We start from the raw sequence: 20,671 nt of genomic DNA, 5'->3' as shown, positions 1-20,671 counted from the left end.
AAATGCAATCTGATATAAAATTTCTGTTTTCAAAGTCAAGTTATGGAAATTCCTATCCCTGGCATGACTTTATTCTTGACAACACCAAATCCTGGAACTTCTTGCAAATAAATAGGCAAAGCCTGCCTTTGATTTTCATTCACGTAATGTTTTTCTCTGTGCCTTACTTTACAGTTTGTGTGCACGTGTGTGTGTGTGTGTGTGTGTGTGTGTGTGTGTGTGTGTGTCTGTGTGTCTGTGTGTCTGTGTGTCTGTGTGTCTGTGTGTTCGAAGGAAATCACACCTGTGTCTGCTCTCAGTCAGGCTAGAGGTAGATTTCTGCAGGTGTCTCACACTTCATCTTGGGTTTTGGGGGTGTCTGTCTGTCTGTTTGTTTGTTGATACCTGGTCTCTGGCTGAGTCCAAAGATGTCTGATTAATCTTTCTTTGCTAGACAGCAAGCACTCGGTAGCTGCCTGCCTTTGCTTTCTCAGCACTAATGTGAGGTGCGCACTGCTGTGCTTGTCTTTCTTGTGGATATTGGGGAATCCAAATTCACATCTTCATGGTGTGCAACAAACATCCCTTGAGGAAAATACCCAGACCCATAAGCCTGATTTCATTCAAAACATTCTCCTCTTTCATAACTGAGCTCAACAGCTCATCTGTTGAATCATCTCTGCCATAAACACAGAAATCTAAATAGATTAAATCAAAATACTACACTATCTGAAGGACCTCGCCCTTATGGTGTTTCTCAACAATTATTATGATTCATTTTCCATTAATGTTGCTCATCACATGCTAGGACGACAGTTAAATAAATGATAAATCCCATAATCCCATTCCAACCACTGTTACCTCACATAGAACATCTATATTTAAAACTTCCAACAATTGCATTGGCAGTACTGGTCTTCTAAATGAATCACCTGACTTTATTCCCTGTAACTTGAAGATTCATGATCAAATAAGCAATATAATGAGATGGGCATTGACATCCATTTGAAATCTTTTAAATGGCACAAACTTGGCTTAAATTGTCTCCAGCTCATAGGAATTAACTATGTAGTGTTTAATCAAATCAGTACAGGAATTGATACTTTAGTTTACAATCATTCTAAGCACTTTCAGTAACCTACACAGAATCATTTATATGTAAATGCTGAAACTAGAAATAATATTCATATGGTCATATGTATGCTTGGGTCAGAATCTGCTTTAAGGAGAGTGGGAGAAAATCTAGTAAACCTAACCTAATACAATGCAAATTGCTTCGAATTGCAATAGTTTCGTACACGTCTCTGGCAGTTCATCCTAACGCTCTTTATTCTGCACCAGTGTGTTCTACTATGGTCTTTCTGATTGCCTTGAATTTTCTAGAAGTGAATGTCACAGGTGTGCTCCTAATTCAGGGCTCTGTGTCATCCGTTCCTCAGCTTGCATGTGGGTAAGCTCATCAAAACTGATTTTACCTCTGTTCTCATCTTCTCGGCATCTTGCTGCGCTTACTTTTCTCGCATAGTAATCGCCCCTCATTGTTGTCTTTCCTGCAGAGATTATTTACGTTTACTTCCTTTCGCTGACATGGAAAAATATATAGCTGTCTCCTGAGAGGCTCTGTCAGAGCGTGACAAATGCAGAGGAGGATGTCGCAGCCAACCATTGAACTGAGAACTGGGTCCCCAATGGAGGAGTTAAGAGGAAGGACTGAAGGAGCTGAAGGGGCTTGAGACCCCATATGAACAACAATGCCAACCAACCAGAGCTCCCAGAGACTAAACCACTACCCAAAGACTATATATGGACTGACCCTGGGCTCCAGCCACATTACCTTGTTGGGCACCAATGGAAGGATAAACCTTTGGCCCAGCCTGGACCCCACCAGTGTAGGGGAATATCAGGGCAGGGAGTCAGGAAGGGGTGGGTGGATGGCTGGGGGAGCACCCTCATAGAATAAGGGGGGAGGGGGTTGCAATAGGGGATTTATGGACAAGAAACTGGGAAAGGAGATAACATTTGAAATGTAAATTAAAAAATCCAATAAAACTGTTTTTAAGATAAATGTTTTCATAATAGTGATATGGGGTTGTGGTGGTGATGAAAATTGGGGACAAGTAGGTTTGCTCTGTTTTTGTTCTTTGGATATTTCTTCGTATGTCCAAGACCCTAAACTGTGGCTGTTATATAATAACAACCAAACACTTCACTGACTAATAAATAAAAGCAGAGTGCAACAAGGTGTATTAGAACAGTAGAGTCCAAGGTTCAGAATCTTAGGGTTTAATGCAATTATATCTCCCACACAATTCCTAATTCAAGTTTTAATTCAAGTCCAAAAAAGCAGCCAAAATGTTAAATTTATTATACCAAAGAATCAATCATACAACTCAGAAAAAATTATTTTTTTTCACTCCATCCTTTGTATCTTGTGCATGGCTAAGACTTTCCTAAGAGATTATTAAGCTGCTATCTACTGGCAAGAGAGTTATCCCCTCTGAACTTCACAGTTCCCTATGCACTTGCAACTAGGGACACGCATTTGACATGAAGTTGTGTGAGATAAGACTCCTAACACTTCAGCACTGCCCTCACATGAGCAGCCCTCAACTAGCACTGTGCCTGCCAATGTAAATGGTAATTATGTATATAGTGGAGGTGCCCCTCCCCCAACCCCCCCATTCAAAGAGACTACAACATGTCAGGTAGAAGGTCAAAAGTAAGGGGAAAAACTGTAAATACCTAAGTTATTTGGAAGGTTGCAAATACCTAAAGTTATTTCGATGTCACTCCACTGTTCTCGCCAACATTCTCCTGCATGTTGTCCTGTATGTCCTTCTACAGCTCCAACCATAATTAAACTCTGAGAGGATTTTTCTCTTCTGTCATTGTTAGGACACACTCAGATACGTCACTATTCCCACTGAATGCAATTGAGACTGGAGACAGTACATTTTGGGCACATTTGCTGTAACTTCATGTAATTTAAAAAACGGATTTAAAAACAAATAAAGAAAGACATTGTACATACAAAGGTTTTGGGGGCTGTGTTTACTTACAGTGTATTTCTAGCACCTGCATGGCTACCTGAGGGGTGGCATTGAGGGACTCGTGGTCTACTCTGCAGATGACCGCCACTCCATCATCGCTACGGTCCACTCGGAAATCCAGCGTGCTGCTGACGGTGAAGGTCTTTCGGTTAGCATCCTCCTCCTTCAAGTACTTCACATCTGAAAATACAAGTTGTAAAAAGAATTGAAGGAGCTGAAGGGATTTGCAACCCCATAAGAATAACAATGTCAACCAACCAGAGCTCCCAGACTCTAAACCACCAGCCAAACACTGCACATGGACAGACCCATAGCTCCAGCTGCATATGTAGAAGAGAATGACCTTGTTGGGCACCAATGGGAGAAGAAGCCCTTGGTCCTGCCAAGGCTGGACCCTCCAGTGTAGGGGAATGTCAGGGTGGGGAGGCACGAAAGGAGGTGGTTGGACAGAAGGAACACCCTTATAGAAGAAGGGTGAGGGGGATGGGTTAGGGGTCTTATGGATGTGAAACTGGGAAAGGGAATAACATTTAAAATGTAAATTAAAAAAATCCAATTAAAAAAAGAAAAAAGAAAAGAAAACGTGTGACATTTTCCACAACCCATCACACTTTACTCACAGGCAACATAAAAATCACTTCCAATATTCGTCAGTTTTTAAGAGCAAATCTATGAATTGACTGGTAGAATTTTAAGACCATGATAGGTAGGAATAACACTAGAAGACTGCTTTGTATATTGTTTATGAAAATATGTTTATGGATACGTTCATAATTTGAGACATAGACAACAAAAGTATTTCAGTTTGATAACAAAAATATACCTCCAAAACCATTACTAAGACAAGTAGAGAATTTAAAACGGAAGGGTAGGTGGGTACAGTATTTTATAGCTGCTTTCAGACTTACCTAGGTTATAATCAGGGGCATGTTTTTCTGTCCTCAACCTGCAAAGCACCAATTTACAGAGGCAGTCTCTCCTCCTGCTTATGTTTATGTTTCTCTAAAACTTTATGTAAATTCTCTTAGCTGTAAACACACTTTCAAGGAGCAGTTACTATCTGTTTATGGCTTAGAGTGTGAAAAGTATGTACACTCTAGTTTTCACTCAAACAACACAAGGGAAAAACTTTTTTAAATGCTAAAAATATTTAACAGTGAAAATAACCCCTTTTTAGAGAGGAAGTAAATTTTTGAATGTTGAAATTATTTAACATATATTTGCTTTGATATTTACATGGAGAAATTGTTCTTTCCCTGGTTAAGAACTCATTTCAACATAAATGAAGTACTTTGCTCAAGATGTTAATTCATTGTTTTTGGTTTTTAATTTTAGTTTTCTATTATGTCTGGTTTGTTGTAAAATGGTCCCTCTGGAATTGTTTTGTGTTGAAAGACAGCTTTGTATTCATTTAATCCATAATTTCTTAGGGTTGAAGAAGTCAGAATCAGTTCGCTAAGGTAAACATACCGTTATGGGAAGATTTTTTGTGTGGGGCAGAGAGGATAATACTCTGTGTTCTCTCTACACCATTCTTTGTTTTCCTTTCTCTCAGCTATCCAGTAAACAATGATTTGGGGAATCTAATTTGTCACTAAAGATGCATAAGTTACAGTAACATAGGAGGCTGGCTAAAGGGAATTTGTTGCTTCCTAGGCAAAAGAATGGCATTTAAATCTGGAGGGGAAAAGTCATTGCCTCCTCCCTGAAGAGTTAATCCAATTGGGATGTCATCATCTGGCCAAGACCAAATCTCGCCAAGGCGGGTTCATCTTAAGTCGTGCTAAAGATACAAGTGAGGTCAAAATCACTCTTTCTGCGTTTCTCCTCCTGAGCACACTACCCATGAGCTGCTTGAGTTGTGTTTGCTTGGCCACCATTCTGTGTCTTTGTTCAGAATACATTTTCTTCTCTTTCTCTTCAGCCTCTCTCTCTCTCTCTCTCTCTCTCTCTCTCTCTCTCTGTACTGGCCAGAGGCTGAGTTAGCTTCTCTGGTACTTTGCTCTTTTACATTCTCTGATGCTTCCCTCCCTCCCTTGACCCACCTCATGGCAGACCTTCAGGCCTTAGTAAGTCAACTGGCATGGTTTTCATCTCTCTTAACCGCCTACCTATGAATCCGTCATAAGTATCTAAAATGCAACCTCCGTGGTGTTGTGGTCTGTGAACTCCATTCTTTTAATTCATGAGACAAGAACCTGAAAGCCAGTACTATGTTTAGTTAGCCAGTTTAGTTATCTTCTAGCTTTGAGGATATCTAGTTCCTGAGGAAGTCTGATGTTCCCAAGTACTTTTAGGCAGTATAACCCATTATTATTTATTCAACAATTAAAATTTTAAAAATAGGTAAAATATTTTAGCAACAAACAACAGACTTCTCTACTTTTCAACTTTCTGGAAATACTTTACTTATAAAATATTACCAGACTTGATGTGCTATGTGAATTGAATTTTGATTTTTACTTATTTCTGGAAAACTGAAAATACATCTTAATAAATGATAGAGGTACACAATTGTTACATATTTTGTTTTGAAAGTTGTGTTTATTTTTTATTCACATGAAAAAATGCAAGATTTTTAACACAAAAGCGCGTGCGCACACACACACACACACACACACACACACACACACACACACACCAACATCTCATCTACCAGTTTGAAGTGGAGTAACATTGTCTTTTAATTATACACGTATTAGTAGGACACCATGACAAGTGAATTACTTTTCATAAATGAATCTCATGACTCTCATTTCTGCTTTTCTTGAAGCATTTAAAGTATTTTTTCATTTAAAGCTAATACAGTTTCAGTTAAAATATAAGAATGAAATGACCACCTCTAAGTCAAGTTTTATCAGGATAATACAGATGTGTACAAATGTGACTATGGCTATTTAATGCCATTAAAAATGTATGAGGCACTTTAGTTTTTATGATCTTGGGGATTTCTCATGATTGTCACCTACAATCAGATTTATGTCCCACCCTGTCCATCTATGTCTGGTGACTACTGACTCCTGCCTCTGAGTAGTAACGAAGTAAGACCATTTAGACTTCTTGACAATTTTTATAATTATATTATACAACATATGAAAAATTTGTCTTAAGCATTGTTAATTATTTTAATTAAACAGCTGCATTTTAAAAATTCACCCATCTGCCTCATTTGGTTGATTTCTTTACAAAATATTAATAATGCAATATTAATTTGTAATAAAATTTGAAAGTAATCGCACAAAACAAATTTTACTGAGAATCATTCTAGTAAAACACACATTATTATAATCTATGGATTTTAATAATACTACTACTACTAATAATAATAAATAATATATATGTATATATATTGATTTACAGTGTTAATTCAAGTCACAATGTGAACAGATCTAACCACTTAGATAAGCCAGTCATACCTTTTCCTTATTAGATGCTTACTTTCTCCAAACAAAGAGGATTTGAAAATGTAAAATAATATTTCAATTTTTCTTTTTTCCTCTCCTCCCCTCTTTCTCCTCCTTTCATTTCTCCCTCTCCCTGTCCCTTGTCCCCTGTCCCCTGTCTCCTCCCTCTCCCCCTCCTCCTCTCTCTCTCTCTCTCTCTCTCTCTCTCTCTCTCTCTCTCATATGTTAAACACACATGAATGTATTGGTGCAAAAGCTCACTGTGCTTAGAATTTGGTGTTTTCCTCTGCCACTTTCAATGTTATAGTCTTAAATAGAATTTCTCGGTCTTCTGAAAACTTGCTATTTAGGTTGTACTGCCTGGCCAATAAGCTCCCATGATTCACTGATCTCCACCCCTCCATGTCTGAGTTACAGACTATGTATAATGCCAGCTTTTTTAAATGGATGCTGAGAATTTGAACTCAATTCATAATTCTTGAAGGTCATGAACCAATATCGATTGTGTCATCTTTAACCCCTAATATTATTATGTTTTTGCAAATAAGTAATAACGTACAGAGTTATAAAGCCAATATAAATTTTCTTTCCACTGTGTGGCTTAATTATTTTTCTCAATGTCATTTTCTTGCATATTCTATATTTAGAGTTTGTATTCCCTTGTCTCAACAATTACTTTGCCATTCTGTTTTCATATTTTAAACATTATATATTTTGTTGTTGTTGTTCTTTTTCTTCCTCCTCCTCCTCCTCCTCCTCCTCCTCCTCCTTCTTTTTTCTCTTCCACTTCCTCTTTTTCTTTTTTATTCTTTAATATTTTTTGACAGTCCAGTCTGGACTTTATCGGCTTCTGGGTCCACCCTCCTACTGTTCCACATCCCACACCTCCTTCCTCCCCCTCTCCAAGAAGATGTCCTCCCAAACCCCACCAGATCTGTCCTTTTTCTGGGGCCCCAAATTTCTCAAATTTCAAGAGTTAGGTGCATCTTCTCTGACTGAACCAGACTCAGCTGTCCTCTGCTGTATATGTGTTGGGAGACTCATCTCAGCTGGTGTATGCTGCTTGGCTGTTGTCTCAGTGTCTGAGAGATCCCAGGGATCCAGATTAGTGTGATTGCTGGTCTTCCTATAGGGAAGCCCACCTCCTCAGATTCTTCCAGCTTTTCCTAGTTCAGCCACAGGAGTCAACAGCTTCTGTCCATTGATTGGGTGTAAATATCTGCATCTGACTCTTTCAGCTACGTGTTGGGCCTTTTGGGGGCAGTCATGATAGGCCCTTGTTTGTAAGCACACCATAGCATCAGTAATAGTGTTAGGCCTTATGGCCTACTCCTGAGCTGGATCTCAATTTGGGCCTGTCACTGAACTCAGGCTCTTCTTCATTTTTGTTCCTGCAGTTCTCTCAGGCAGAATCAATTATGGGTCAGAGCTTTGGATGTGGGATGACAACCCAACCCTCTACTTGATGCTATGTCTTTTTACTTTTTGGCTAACATCTGCTTATTAGTGAGTATATATACCTTCCATGTCATTTTCGGTCTGAACTACCTCACTCAGAATGGTATTTTCTAGTTCCATCCATTTGCATTCAAAATTCATGATGTCCTCATTCTTAATAGCTGAGTAGTATTCCATTGTGTAAATAGACCACATTTTCTGTATCTATTCTTCTGTTGTGGGACATCTGGGTTGTTTCCAGCTTCTGGTTATCACAAATAAGGCTGCTATGACCATAGTGGAACACATGGCCCTTTGGCGTGTTGGAGCATATTTTGGGTAAATGCCCAAGAGTGGTACAGCTAGGTCTTTAGGTAGTTCTATCTCCAATTTCCTGAGGAACTTCCAGATTGATTTCTAGAGTGGTTTGTACCAGTTTGCAATCCCAGCAGCAATAGAGGAGTGTCCCTCTTTCTCCACATCCTTGCCAACATGTGCTGTCACCTGAGTTTTTGATCTACACTATTCTGATTGATCACATGATCATCTCCTTAGATGCTGAAAAAGCATTCAACAAAAGACAACACCCCTTCATGTTAAAAGCATTGGAGAGATCAGGAATTAAAGACTTATAACTAAACATAATAAAAGTAAGTACAGCAAACCAACAGCCAATATCAAATTAGATGGAGAAATACTTGAAGCAATCCCTAAAATAAGGGAAAAGACAAGGATGCCGAGTCTCCCCATATCTTTTCAATATACTACTCAAAGTTCTAGCTAACGCAATAAGACAACAAACGGAGATAAAGGGGATACAAATTGGCAAGGAAGAAGTCAAGGTATCACTATTTGCAGATGCTATGATAATATACATAAGCGACCCCAAAAATTCTACCAGAGAACTGATAAACAACTACACCAAAGTGGCTGGATATAAAATTAACTCAAATAAATCACTAATTTTTTGTAAACAAATGATAAAAGGGCTGAGAAAGAAATTAGGGAAACAACACCCTTCACAATAGTCACAAATAAAATAAAATATCTTGGGGTAACTCTGACTAAACAAATGAAAGGTCTATATGACAATAACTTCAAGACTCTTAAGAAAGAAATTAAAGATCTCAGAAAATGAAGAGCTCTCCCATGTTCATGGACTGGCAGAATCAACATAGTAAATATGGACATCCTATCAAAAAGCGATCTACAGATTCAATGCAATCTCCAACACAATTCTTCAAAGACATGGAAAGAGCAATTCTCAAATTCATCTGGAAAAGTAAAAAACCCAGAAAAGCGAAAACAATTCTTAACAATAAAAGAACTTCTGAAGGAATCACCATCCCTGACCTCAAGATCTACTACAGAGCAATAGTGATGAAAACTGCATGGTATTGGTATAGAGACAGACTCGTTTATCAATGGAATAAAATTAAAGACACTACAATAAAACCACACACTTAGAGACACTTGATCTTTGACAAAGAAGCCAAAAGTATAAATGGAAAAAAAACAAGCATCTTCAAAAAATGGAACTGGTCTAAGTGACTGTATGTAGAAAATAAAATAGATCCATAATTGTCACCTTGCACAAAGGTCAAGTCCAAGTGAATCAAGGACCTCAATATAAAACCAGGTACACTGAATCTAATAGAAGAGAAAATGGGAAAGGGCCTCAAATTCATTGACACAGAAGAAAATTTCCTAAACAGAACTCCAATGGCTCAGGCTCCAAGATCAAGACTTCATAAATGGGACCTCATGAAACTGGACAGCTTCTGTAAGGCATAGGCCATAGCCAATAGGACGAACTGGCAACCTGCAGATTAGGAAAAAGTCTTCACTAACCCCACATCTGATAGAAGGCTAATATTCAAAATATATAAAGAACTCAAGAAGCCAACCACCCAAAACCAAACAACCCAATCAATAAAAGGCTGTAGGAGTAAACATTTTATTTTTAAGTAAGTCATACATCATAGAAGGCAGGGTGGAGCCTGAAAATTCTCTGATGGTTCAGAGAAAACATTTTCAAGAATAAGAAGTTAATAGACACATTGACATCACATATTGTGAATGTGCTCTTTGACCATTGACTGTGGAATGGTAATCTCCATATATTCAGAAAGCAAGATCTTCTGTCTAAGAATAAAGATTGGAAAGAACCACAGAGGAGAATAAAGTAGAGAGTGTGAACCCAAAATAAATGCACTTTACATGCTGAGTTATACTATCTAGGAGACAAAACAAAGACTCAGTCTTTTAAACATTCATTTTCCCCCATAAAATACCAGTTTTCAAGAGACCTCGCCTTTACTTGGCTTATAGTAGTTTGCTACCCACCTCTCTGTCTGCATTCTGATCAATACTGGAGTTTCAGAAAGAAAATCATCTTGAGGGAAGTCCCTAGGAAAGGATCCTTGTCTCAGCAGTGTTTCAACACACCCTAAGCAGTTCTGTCTGACCTGTTCTGATTCATATGCTTTCCTCATTTTTGTGGTTTGGATACCCTTCAGACAGTCATAAAAATGAGGTACTTCTACTTTTGTGAAGGTAATTCATTATCCTGAATTCTGATGTAGGCCTCCATCCCAGCCAGCACCTTAAATTGGACAAGTCTCTTTTCCTACCTCGAAGAACTAATAGGTCACACTGGGAACAAAGCAGGTCTTACATAGCCTCTCCATGTGGAGAGTGTTGTCTTTTCCACCTTTTGGCGATCCCTGATCAGAAATATGCATGATCTGAAAGAGCCTCTTCTCTTTCAGCCTTACATCCTCTAGTTATCAACAGATCAGCAGGACTCAGTATGAACCTCATATAGTCATACATTTAATAGATAACATTTATTAGATTATCTATAGGATATGTGAAAGCAATTTTTGATGGATCTAATCTCAATTAGAAAATCAAGTTATACAGTCTAAATGTTTCTCACAATACAAATATGGCTTGATATCCTAGAAGTAAACCGGATACATTCTCTGTTCCTACACAGAAGCAGAATGTACAGACGTGACTGAGACTTGTCTTTAGTGTCAGAACCTAGAAGTCACATGGAGATGTTGATGGATATGGTTATATGATTCTATGATTCTATAGATCACATTTTCTAAAACTTCAAACTTCACTTTTGGAATAACCAATTTTCATTTTAAATGTTTTGGAAATGTAATATTTGTATATAATGTTCTAACTCACCACAATTCTTTTCTCTCATTTTCCTTCCTCTCCCCTTGAAACCCTTTTACTTCCCAAATAAGTCCTCCTTTGATTTTATACTGATCTACTGAGTTTAATTAGATTTCCTTGCCTCCGAGTGGGTGAAAGGTTATTTACTTGAGCATGAGCAACTTATTAGTGGCTACACAGCTGAAGAAAATGACACTCTCCTTCCCTACAGTTGTTAATTGCTAACAGGCCTTTGGAAAAAATAACTGTATGGCTCACTTAATAATATAAAGTTTAAAATTTGAAACTAGGAATATTAAGACTTGCTGCATTCTTATGCTAATGTTAAGCAATCAAATACCCTTTTCATTTTCTATTGTTCAAGAGGAAGTTTTCATTTTTTTTCTTCATTAACTTGAGTATTTCTTATTTACATTTCGATTGTTATTCCCTTTCCCAGTTTCCAGGCCAACATCTCCCTAACCCTTCCCCTCCCCTTCTATATGGGTGTTCCTCTCCCCATCCTCCCCCCATTACCACCCTCCCCCCAACAATCACGTTCACTGGGGGTTCAGTCTTAGCAGGACCAAGGGCTTCCCCTTCCACTGGTGATCTTACTAGGCCATTCATTGCTACCTATGCAGCTGGAGCCCAGGGTCAGTCCATGTATAGTCTTTGGATAGTGGCTTAGTCCCTGGAAGCTCTGGTTGGTTGGCATTGTTGTTCATATGGGGCCTCAAGCCCCTTCAAGCTCTTCCAGTTCTTTCTCTGATTCCTTCAACGGGAGTCCTATTCTCAGTTCAGTGGTTTGCTGCTGGCATTCGCCTCTGTATTTGCTGTATTCTGGCTGTGTCTCTCAGGAGAGATCTACATCCGGTTCCTGTTGGCCTGCACTTGGAAGTTTTCATTCTAAACCAACTTCAAACACTATCCAAGCAAAATACAGAGACCAACTGAGACCCAGTCTCACATAACACAATTTCAAAATTGGAACTACTTGCTCTGATTTACTTGAAAATATCTTGAAGAGGAACTCTCCAGAAAAAGCACGTTAGGAATGCTCCATTCTATAAGAAATGGAGTTTAAAACCCTCATCAGATTCAACTTCTACAAAGGAGCCAATAAAATCCTGATTTTTGCCATAGCCATTAATTAGCACCTGAGATTAAAGGTTCTCTTGAGAAAGATAGATTCCTGAAACTAAAATCTAAAATCTAAAATCTCTGAAAATACCATGTTAGAGAAATAAGTACCAGAGAGGACTGATGGGAAAGTGTTCTTTATATATTTATTTTTAAATCTTGCGTCCAATTTATCTTGACCAGTGGAAGGTTAATAAGTGTTTGTCATTTTTTCCCTGGTTTCTCGTAGTAAATTGAGGTGAGTGCAAAGATTCTTGGCTGTACATGATGCTGAAACCATGGAAGGATTCAGGGCCCAGTCCTGTATAAAACACTAACGTTACCCCCTTCAAGCTCAGGGAACCTTGCAGAATTGGGTACAGAATTTATGTTAAAGCCAGAAGGTAGGGAGGAGGGTTGAGAAATGCCATCTTCTAAGCATGATATCTCCATAGCAATTATGCGCTCACAAAAGCTGTCACTATTGGCACCAAGCACCAGTTGGACAATCCTAACAGTCAGCTCTTTAGAGAGAAGGGACTCATGTGACTTTACTACTTTCACTTGCTCTGTTGGCAACCAACTGATTCCTAGTGAGATCAAGGCATAGTGAGTCCACCAGACTCTGATGGTGATTCCAAATTCCGGATCACACAGATGGCCATAGTTAAACTCTGTGGAATACTGAAAAAAACCCAAAAACTAATAAATTCAGGAAATTTCAGGAAGAAAGAAGCACTTACATGAATAGGAGAGAAATAAAATATCATGGGTTGGGCTGGTAACTAGAATATACAATATTGTTTGAAAGTGTTGCGGAATGAATTGTATTACTAATATGAGTGCTACAAGTACCAGCAACATGAATTTTGGTTTGGAAATCAAATATGGCTGCACTCACTATAATCATTTGTTTAAGAGTGAGGACTTGGAAACTCTTTTGCCTCTGGGCCAAAAAATATTAAATTTGACAACCCAATTGCTTTAAGCACATGTTAATTAACTGATAATAGTTCCTCTGATTTAGTAGTGAAAGTCCACGGACAAGGAAAGAGAGAACAATGCACAGAAACTGGTGGTGATTTCTCACTTTTAAATGTGAAAATATTTATATAAGCAAGCTGCTAATAAACTTATGTTAGGTTTTATTTTTGTTTCTACAATAATTTGACTAATGTAAATTGTTATATTTTCAGTAGAATTATGTTTTATGATAGTTTACCTAATATTTTTTGGACATGTGAAAATCCATTGAGAACAAAAAATGAGCTATAAGTCAAGTCCGACTCTGTCAAAAATATCACACCTGGTTTGATTTCCGGCTAGAGTGAAAACAGTAGCATTTAAATAACTATTGAGACTTAGGACTCTAGAGAACCCCTAAGAACTCTATGACTCATTTTAGGAGACCCTATCAAGATTAAAGTCATCTTTGAAATTTTCCAATTCAACTCAGGTCACTTTCTGCATGTAACTGATAAGCGCGAAGCTATGAAATGGACGGGTAGGTCAGGGCCAGGAACAGCAGCAGCGGGTTCAGAATGTCTTTGCTGGAGTTCAGGAATGTTAGAAAGGAGCTTTGGTTTTTATTTTAGTCACATCTTAAATGAGCATCCTTCTTTGGAGGCTGAATGTAAGCACGTGATTTAAACTCCAGTGTAGAGACTAATGTTTTCTAGAAAAGTGCTCAAGATTAGATCTCATGCATTTTCTAGAATGTGATGGTTCTATCTTTGGGTTTTTGGTATGTAGAGAGGGTACGGTTGTCTTGGAGGATGTCGGATGTCTGGCAATTTTTTTTTAAAAATCCTATAAGGAAAAGCTATTTCCTTCTAGTCAAAAGAATAAAATCTAAATTCTATCTTGGCCTGAACTGAGACCTAACACTCAAACCAGAAGAGTTATTCCAGATAAACTTATCAATAACCTAGGACTTAATCCCCAAGGAGACTCACTGAGCTAAACCCAAGAAGGAGCAATTGTCCCTTTATTATGATAATGTATGTTTCTTTCCCAGAAATCCAACTTTTCTCTACTTAGAAGAGCACAACTTCCCCTTTGTTATTTCTTCTTTCTTTCAGATGTTTGTTCATACGTGAGAATATTTTTCCCTGATACTTTGATCTTTTTGCTTTTTCCCCCTTTGATGCATCCATCCACATTTCTGCTATGTGACTGCGTACAAATGACTTCCATTCCTCCATCTTGTCTGCAAGATATCTGCCTATATTTTTACTTGCTTGCCCTGGGATCTTTGCTTTAAACTCTAATACAATTGTTCTAGAGATTCCTTCTAAATCCAGTCTTTATTTTTGTCTGTCTGTCTATCTATGTATCATCTATGTATGTATCTATGTATCTATCTATGTATCTATGTATGTATGTATCTATCTATATGTATGTATCTATCTATATGTATGTATGTATGTATGTATGTATGTATGTATCTATCTATCTATCTATCTATCTATCTATCTACTTGTCTACCTATCTACTTATCTACCTATCTACTTATCTACCTATCTACCTATCTATCTATCTATCTATCTATCTATCTATCTATCTATCTATCTATCTATCTATCTATCTAGATTTGGTTTCTTTTTGAAACAGTTTTCTCTGTGTAACTCTGGCTGATTTGCAACTTGCTCTGTAGATAAGGCTGGCCTCAAAACCAGAAATAATCTTGCTGCTGCCTCCTGTGCTTGTTTAAAGATACACTCACCATGCCAGCTTTGAGTCATTGTTAAATAAGTTTGTTACTGAGAATATGAACCCAAACAAAGGACCTATGTTGTCAGAGTAACATAATGCCATAATGCAATTTCTTTAACCCAGATTGAGTTTTCAGTTCTTTAGAAGGTTGAGAACTATTGTTCAGTCTAGAAGCATCCAGTAAGCAGTTAATGGTTTCAAAAATTATGAAAATAATGCCTCAGATTAATTTTGTCTAATGAATTCATTAAATACATGGAAAAATCTTTTAAGGCAGAATGAGATATAGATATTAGGGGAAATATTAACTTAGAAATTCCTTAATTATTGGCTAGGAGTATCTAGGAGACAGACTAGCATTTTGTCAAGATAAACTTTTTAAAAATACACCCTGTTTTGAAAACAGTCCCATAGAAACAGTGACACTACCTACACTTACACTTATATTTGTATAATGAGCTTATGACATCAGTAGTCACTTTATCTCTTCATTTTGACTTAGTAATTTGCAACCTATGCGGCTGTATCCTGCTTGGTTTATTCTTTCCAAAATAAAGATAAGAAATAGAAATAAATTTTAAGATAAAAAGTGTTTTATGTAGGATTTCTTAATCTTGTACACTCTAAAAGTTTCTAAAAGAAGTCCTAAGCATTTAAAATCATTCACGAGTGTAAAGCTGGGTTTCATTTTGCACTACCATGTGTACTCTCAATAAATGTAAGTTCACAATGCCCGACATACATAGGATGGTTGCTCTTTAATGGTTTATTTTCTAGGCACTCTTTGCCCATCACTTGTCAGGTTCCATTGTGTTTCATTGTGAGTAGTTAGTACTTCTCCTGTAGAGATACCTGACCAAGAAAATCTAATCTTATCAGCAAGTATAAACAATGTTAACTAATTATCTTATATCCAAGATCTATCATCATATACCATAATCCTCACTGAAACACTTGAAGAGCTCAAAGAAGCTAAAACTTTAAACATACTTGAACACACATACACATATGTCCATTCCAGAATGGGTTCTGCAGACGCCATATTTTGCCACTGTACTGAGAAGGCATGATTCAACAAGAAGCGATGACTAAAAGAGGAGAAGCCAATATCTAACAATTTCAGATATTAAAATGAGCTAGATTACCATGAGGCTTCTCTGTATATGAATTCCTTATGCTTTAGGGAAGACCATTGTGGTTGTAATTATGTTCCCTTTGCTCCATTCAGTCAGAATATCCATTTCAACTTCAGAGCAACTTTTAAGCTATTAACCAAGAAGCTGCATATGAAGCACTGGCTTCTACTTGACACGTCTTCCAAGAAAAGTTTCCAGGATTTCTGTGCCCCTTTTCTTTTTGAATACACAGGTTACACAATTAGACTAACCTATACCTTAACACAGATTAAGCTTACAATGAAATTTGAATTTTGCTTCCCTCTTCAATTTTTACTTTTTTTCTATTTCTCTTTCACATTATCTTCTCTTTTCTGATCTTTGGTTTTTTGAGTATTTTTTGAGATGTGCCTATAATGTGTATATTGCAAATTGAGGATACTGTTCAGACTATCATGGATGCTTACTATGTACCATTTGAATTAATTAAAAGAATAAGCATACTAAGCCAGGTAAAGCCTTCTTTCCCTGTGGTAAGTTACTCACTCAAAGTGTGTGAGTGATTTGGAAGCCACTTCTGGCTTTTTTTTCTTTATAGTAGATCTCTCTTCAATCTAATTATCATTCTCCTCCAAAACTGAAGATGTCATTAGTGGATAGTCTCACAAAATGATTGTATCCTATATTAGCAGAATAAAAATTCAGAGATGATTAACCATGGGCATATCTGTAGACAAAATGCATGTAAGCAAGATTTATGTAAAACAGTTCAATTTCAATATATTTTCTTATTTTTGGTTAGTGCTAAATATTTTCCTTTTATTTTAGATCAATTTGACCCATCTTTCATTTTAGTTTCTCTCCATTTTACCCTATAATGATTGTCAGGTTTAATTCTTTAACTAAGAGATACATGGGAGGGGGGTGATTTGAGGGTTATATTTTGTTTTGTATATGTGTGTATGTATTTAGGGGTATATGTGAATGTTGTGTGTTCATGTGTATGTATAAACATAATTATACATATGAAGTAATGTTTGGATGCTGGTCACATTTTCTACATAATTTAAGAAACTGTCTTTTGTTTGTTGCTGGATTACCAAGCTAGCTGACTAGTGAGTGACTTTGGGGTGATTTTCCTGACTTCACCTCTCATTTTACCTCAGGATGCTGAGATTCACTATTACACTTGTACAGCAAGATCTTTCCTATTCACTGAGACATCTCTCTTGTTCACACATGTCTTTTTCCTGTTGTTCTTTTACCTCATCAAATTCAAATGCTCCATCCCTCACTGCGTAATTCCAAATTACCATTTAGCTAATCCTTAATTTAAAAACTCATCAATTCCTTGTATATGAGGTATATTTTTAAGTGATCTATTTGTGTGTTTTGAGATGTGTATGGATGTTCTGTCTGCATGTTATACCTGTGGACCACATATGTGCCTGGTGTAAATGAGGTCAGAAGGAACATCAGATTCTCTGGAACTGGACATACTTATAGCTTTGAGCTAATGTTGAAACCGAACCCAGGTTTTCTGGACAAGCTGCCAGTATGCTTAATTAACATTGCCACCTCTCCAGCCTGGAGGCATTTGGTTATTAAAAATCTCATATAAGCAAGAAGCAAAAAATGAAGTCTAATCTATTTAACTCTAGGTTACAAGGGCAGATGAAATTGGCAATATAATTGAGGAGAAAAATACTAAAGTAAACTAAAAGTATATAAAATCTTAGAGTGTATTCAACCATTAAATCTTTAAAAGTCATACACAATTTTTCTCTGTATAAAATTCATAAAAAAATAGTATCTAAAAATTACCTAATATTACAAGAAGAAAAAATGGTGAAATAATTTCAATCTTTATTGAGGGAAAATAACTTTAAATTGCCAAGGAAATATGTTTCTTCTATAAAATAGCAAAATATTACAAATGAATTAATAAACATATGGTAAGATAAATTAGTAGAAATAGAAGACACTGAAAAATTCCATGACTGAAAAGTCACATTTAGGAAGGCTTTCAGAATGACAGGCTTTCTCTCCAAGATAATAATCACATTTGCACACAAACATATACACACTAAAGTCTATAAAAACTGGCTGTTGTCCACAACCATTGTTTGAGAAAATCCATGAAATTTAGAAAGAACTGGTAGAATGTGCTTTGGGTCTGTCTTCACCCTGTTCTAACTCACTAGGAAGGATGGATGGAGACAACAGGCGTGGAATCATCAGCCCTCTTCAAGATACTATGCAATTGCACTTCCACGACTATGACAAAATAGGAAGGCCTTGGGAAGGTAGGGGTGTCATAGCTAGGGGTTTCAGCATTACATCCATAGCTCCCTGACTTGCTACTTTGGTTCTAAAGCAAGTCAAAAACTGTCATGACTGCAAGACCACTTAGAAGTGTCTGACATCCCAGAAAGCAGACAATATCAGGGATAAGAGACAAGGGTGTTTCTTCTTGAGAATGACAAAAATAATATATTTTTGAGTGAGAAGTAACATTATATACACTGAGCCATCTGTATTTATATATGTATACCTATGAATATGTATATACATAAATGCATATAAAATGTAACAATTAATGAAAGAAGAACTCAGAATAGGAAAGAGAGCAAGGAGGGGTATCTGGGAGGGTTTGAGGGAGGAGAGGAAGGAGAAATGATGTAATTGTAGTTTCAAATATAAAAGAAATAATTTATAAAAGGAAGTATAGATTTCTATATTTCACTAAAGTTGGACTAGAACTTCGAACCCTCACAATAGATAAAAATTGCTGTTTCTCACAGAATGTTAAATCTTCAAAATTAGCTGAAATTAAATAGACAATAGTCAATCAAAGTGGGTACAGATATACTTCATTCTAACTCATTACCTTCCTTTATTATATGTCTTGGAAACAAGCAAACAGACAAAATTGAATCACAATACTTTTTTTATTGCAAGTGCTAATCTTTATTTCACTGGACATCGCGAGAACATCTGCTGCTTCGAGCCTTGTTGAAGTAACAGGGCCGGATTTTCTTCTCACTTGGAACCAGTATTTAAAACTTCAATGTACGAGGGATAAAAACAAGAGCTGAGCACTACCATCTCTGTGAGGTAAAAGCTTGGCAAAATGTCACCCATGGAAGGATTTATGTTGAACTAGCTGGCGTAGGAGGGAGAGATGCGAAGCTTCTGCCAGTGCCAAGTCACCTTGGCAGGCACGTGATCAAAGATAGCTGTGCAGAGAGTACTACATGCTTTTACCACCTCTTATTAACAACAGAGTAAGTACTAGTCACTGTGTCTGCAGTAACTGAGCCTGGGGCGAAGGCCATGTGAAAGATGAGCAGAATATTACAAGGGGCTTAGACATGGGCGGCTATGCAAGACTTAAATTATACTACGGGGTGTCCAGCAGTATTCTAAATTAGTATTAAAGAAATATTAGAACTTAAAGACTTTAGCAGACCAAACTAGGAAAATTAAGAGGACTTATTGTAGTGAAAGACTTACTATAAGTTACTGGCCAGAGGAGAGTTTAAGATTCTTCTCTTTAATTAATAAAATATATTTAAAATAAAAAGTAAAAGAGGATTTATAATATTCCCAAGTATAAAAGGTAAAACTAACAATATTTGGAATACAGTCAAAAAGTGATCACCAAAACTGACGATAGTCAAAGAAAAAAGAATATGTACCTTTAATAAAGAGGTCAGTCAGCTCTTGCTCTCTCTTGCTCTCTTGCTCTTACCCTCTTCCCCCTTTGTTCTTTCTCTCCCCATTCCTTTCCCCCTCTCTCTCTACACACTCATGGCCAGCCTACAATTCTTCTAATTCTCTACTATCTCTCTGTCTCTGCCTTTCTCTGCCCCTACTACCCTCTTAACTCCACTCCCCATGCCCTGAAAAACTCTATTAAAAAATAAGAGGAGGGTCAACCAGTGAGACTGAAATATCACAGCTGACAGAAACGACAAACACATAAAATATACACAACTACTTCAGTATTTAAATGAAACCTAAACTTAAGTTATATAAGTTAATGCAATAATTTTATTACCAAGATTATGCAAATGTTTTAAGAACTTCCAAAGGGTAACTCAGGAAAAAAATAATAATTTGAACTTTAGAAATTAGCACAATCACTCTAGCTGAGTATCTTCCTAAAGACTGTGAATGCATACTGTCAAAAAACCTAAAATGATGTTGTAGTCTGGAAGTTGAAATGAATATACTTTAAGTGGATATGTATATATTTAATGCAAATGATACAAAAAGGTTTTATTTATTTTCTTCAACCTTTATAAAGGCACAATCCCTGGCTTACAACCTAATATCTAATTCAAATTAGAATATTTAGGTAACCAGCATTAACTAAGTCATTATATGAAAAGCAGATTCTGAAATCAATGTGACATTGAATGCCTAACCCATCATCTCTCAAAGTTGATCCTCTATATAAGTTTGATTGAAAAATGAAGGAATAAAGAGGAAAGAAAAGTAATTATATGACCAAAGAATATTTCTAAGATGTAGGTCAATGCATCATTCTCAGAAACATTAAAATCCTGAAGTGCACTTTGATTTAATTTTAGATAATAGCTCATTAAGAACAGATTTAAAAGGTTCATATCCAGACCCAAAAGGGCATGAATGGTATGTACTCACTGAT

The 20,671-nt window shown here is 36.8% G+C and overlaps 1 protein-coding gene across 1 annotated transcript in view; it reads right to left on the bottom strand.

The window, feature by feature from the left end:
* The window catches only part of Cadm2 (cell adhesion molecule 2), a 938,204-nt gene that overhangs the window by 109,599 nt on the left and 807,934 nt on the right, over positions 1 to 20,671 (bottom strand). Inside the window, exon 7 of the mRNA XM_032899174.1 lies at positions 3,039 to 3,209. Within this exon, the coding sequence (XP_032755065.1) occupies positions 3,039 to 3,209 (171 nt within the window). The remainder of the gene's footprint in view (positions 1 to 3,038; positions 3,210 to 20,671) is intronic.

Source organism: Rattus rattus, chromosome 4 (assembly GCF_011064425.1).
Source record: "Rattus rattus isolate New Zealand chromosome 4, Rrattus_CSIRO_v1, whole genome shotgun sequence".
Classification (NCBI taxonomy): domain Eukaryota; kingdom Metazoa; phylum Chordata; class Mammalia; order Rodentia; family Muridae; genus Rattus; species Rattus rattus.
Note: the sequence above shows the minus strand (reverse complement) of the source record. Positions and strands in the feature narration are given on the sequence as shown.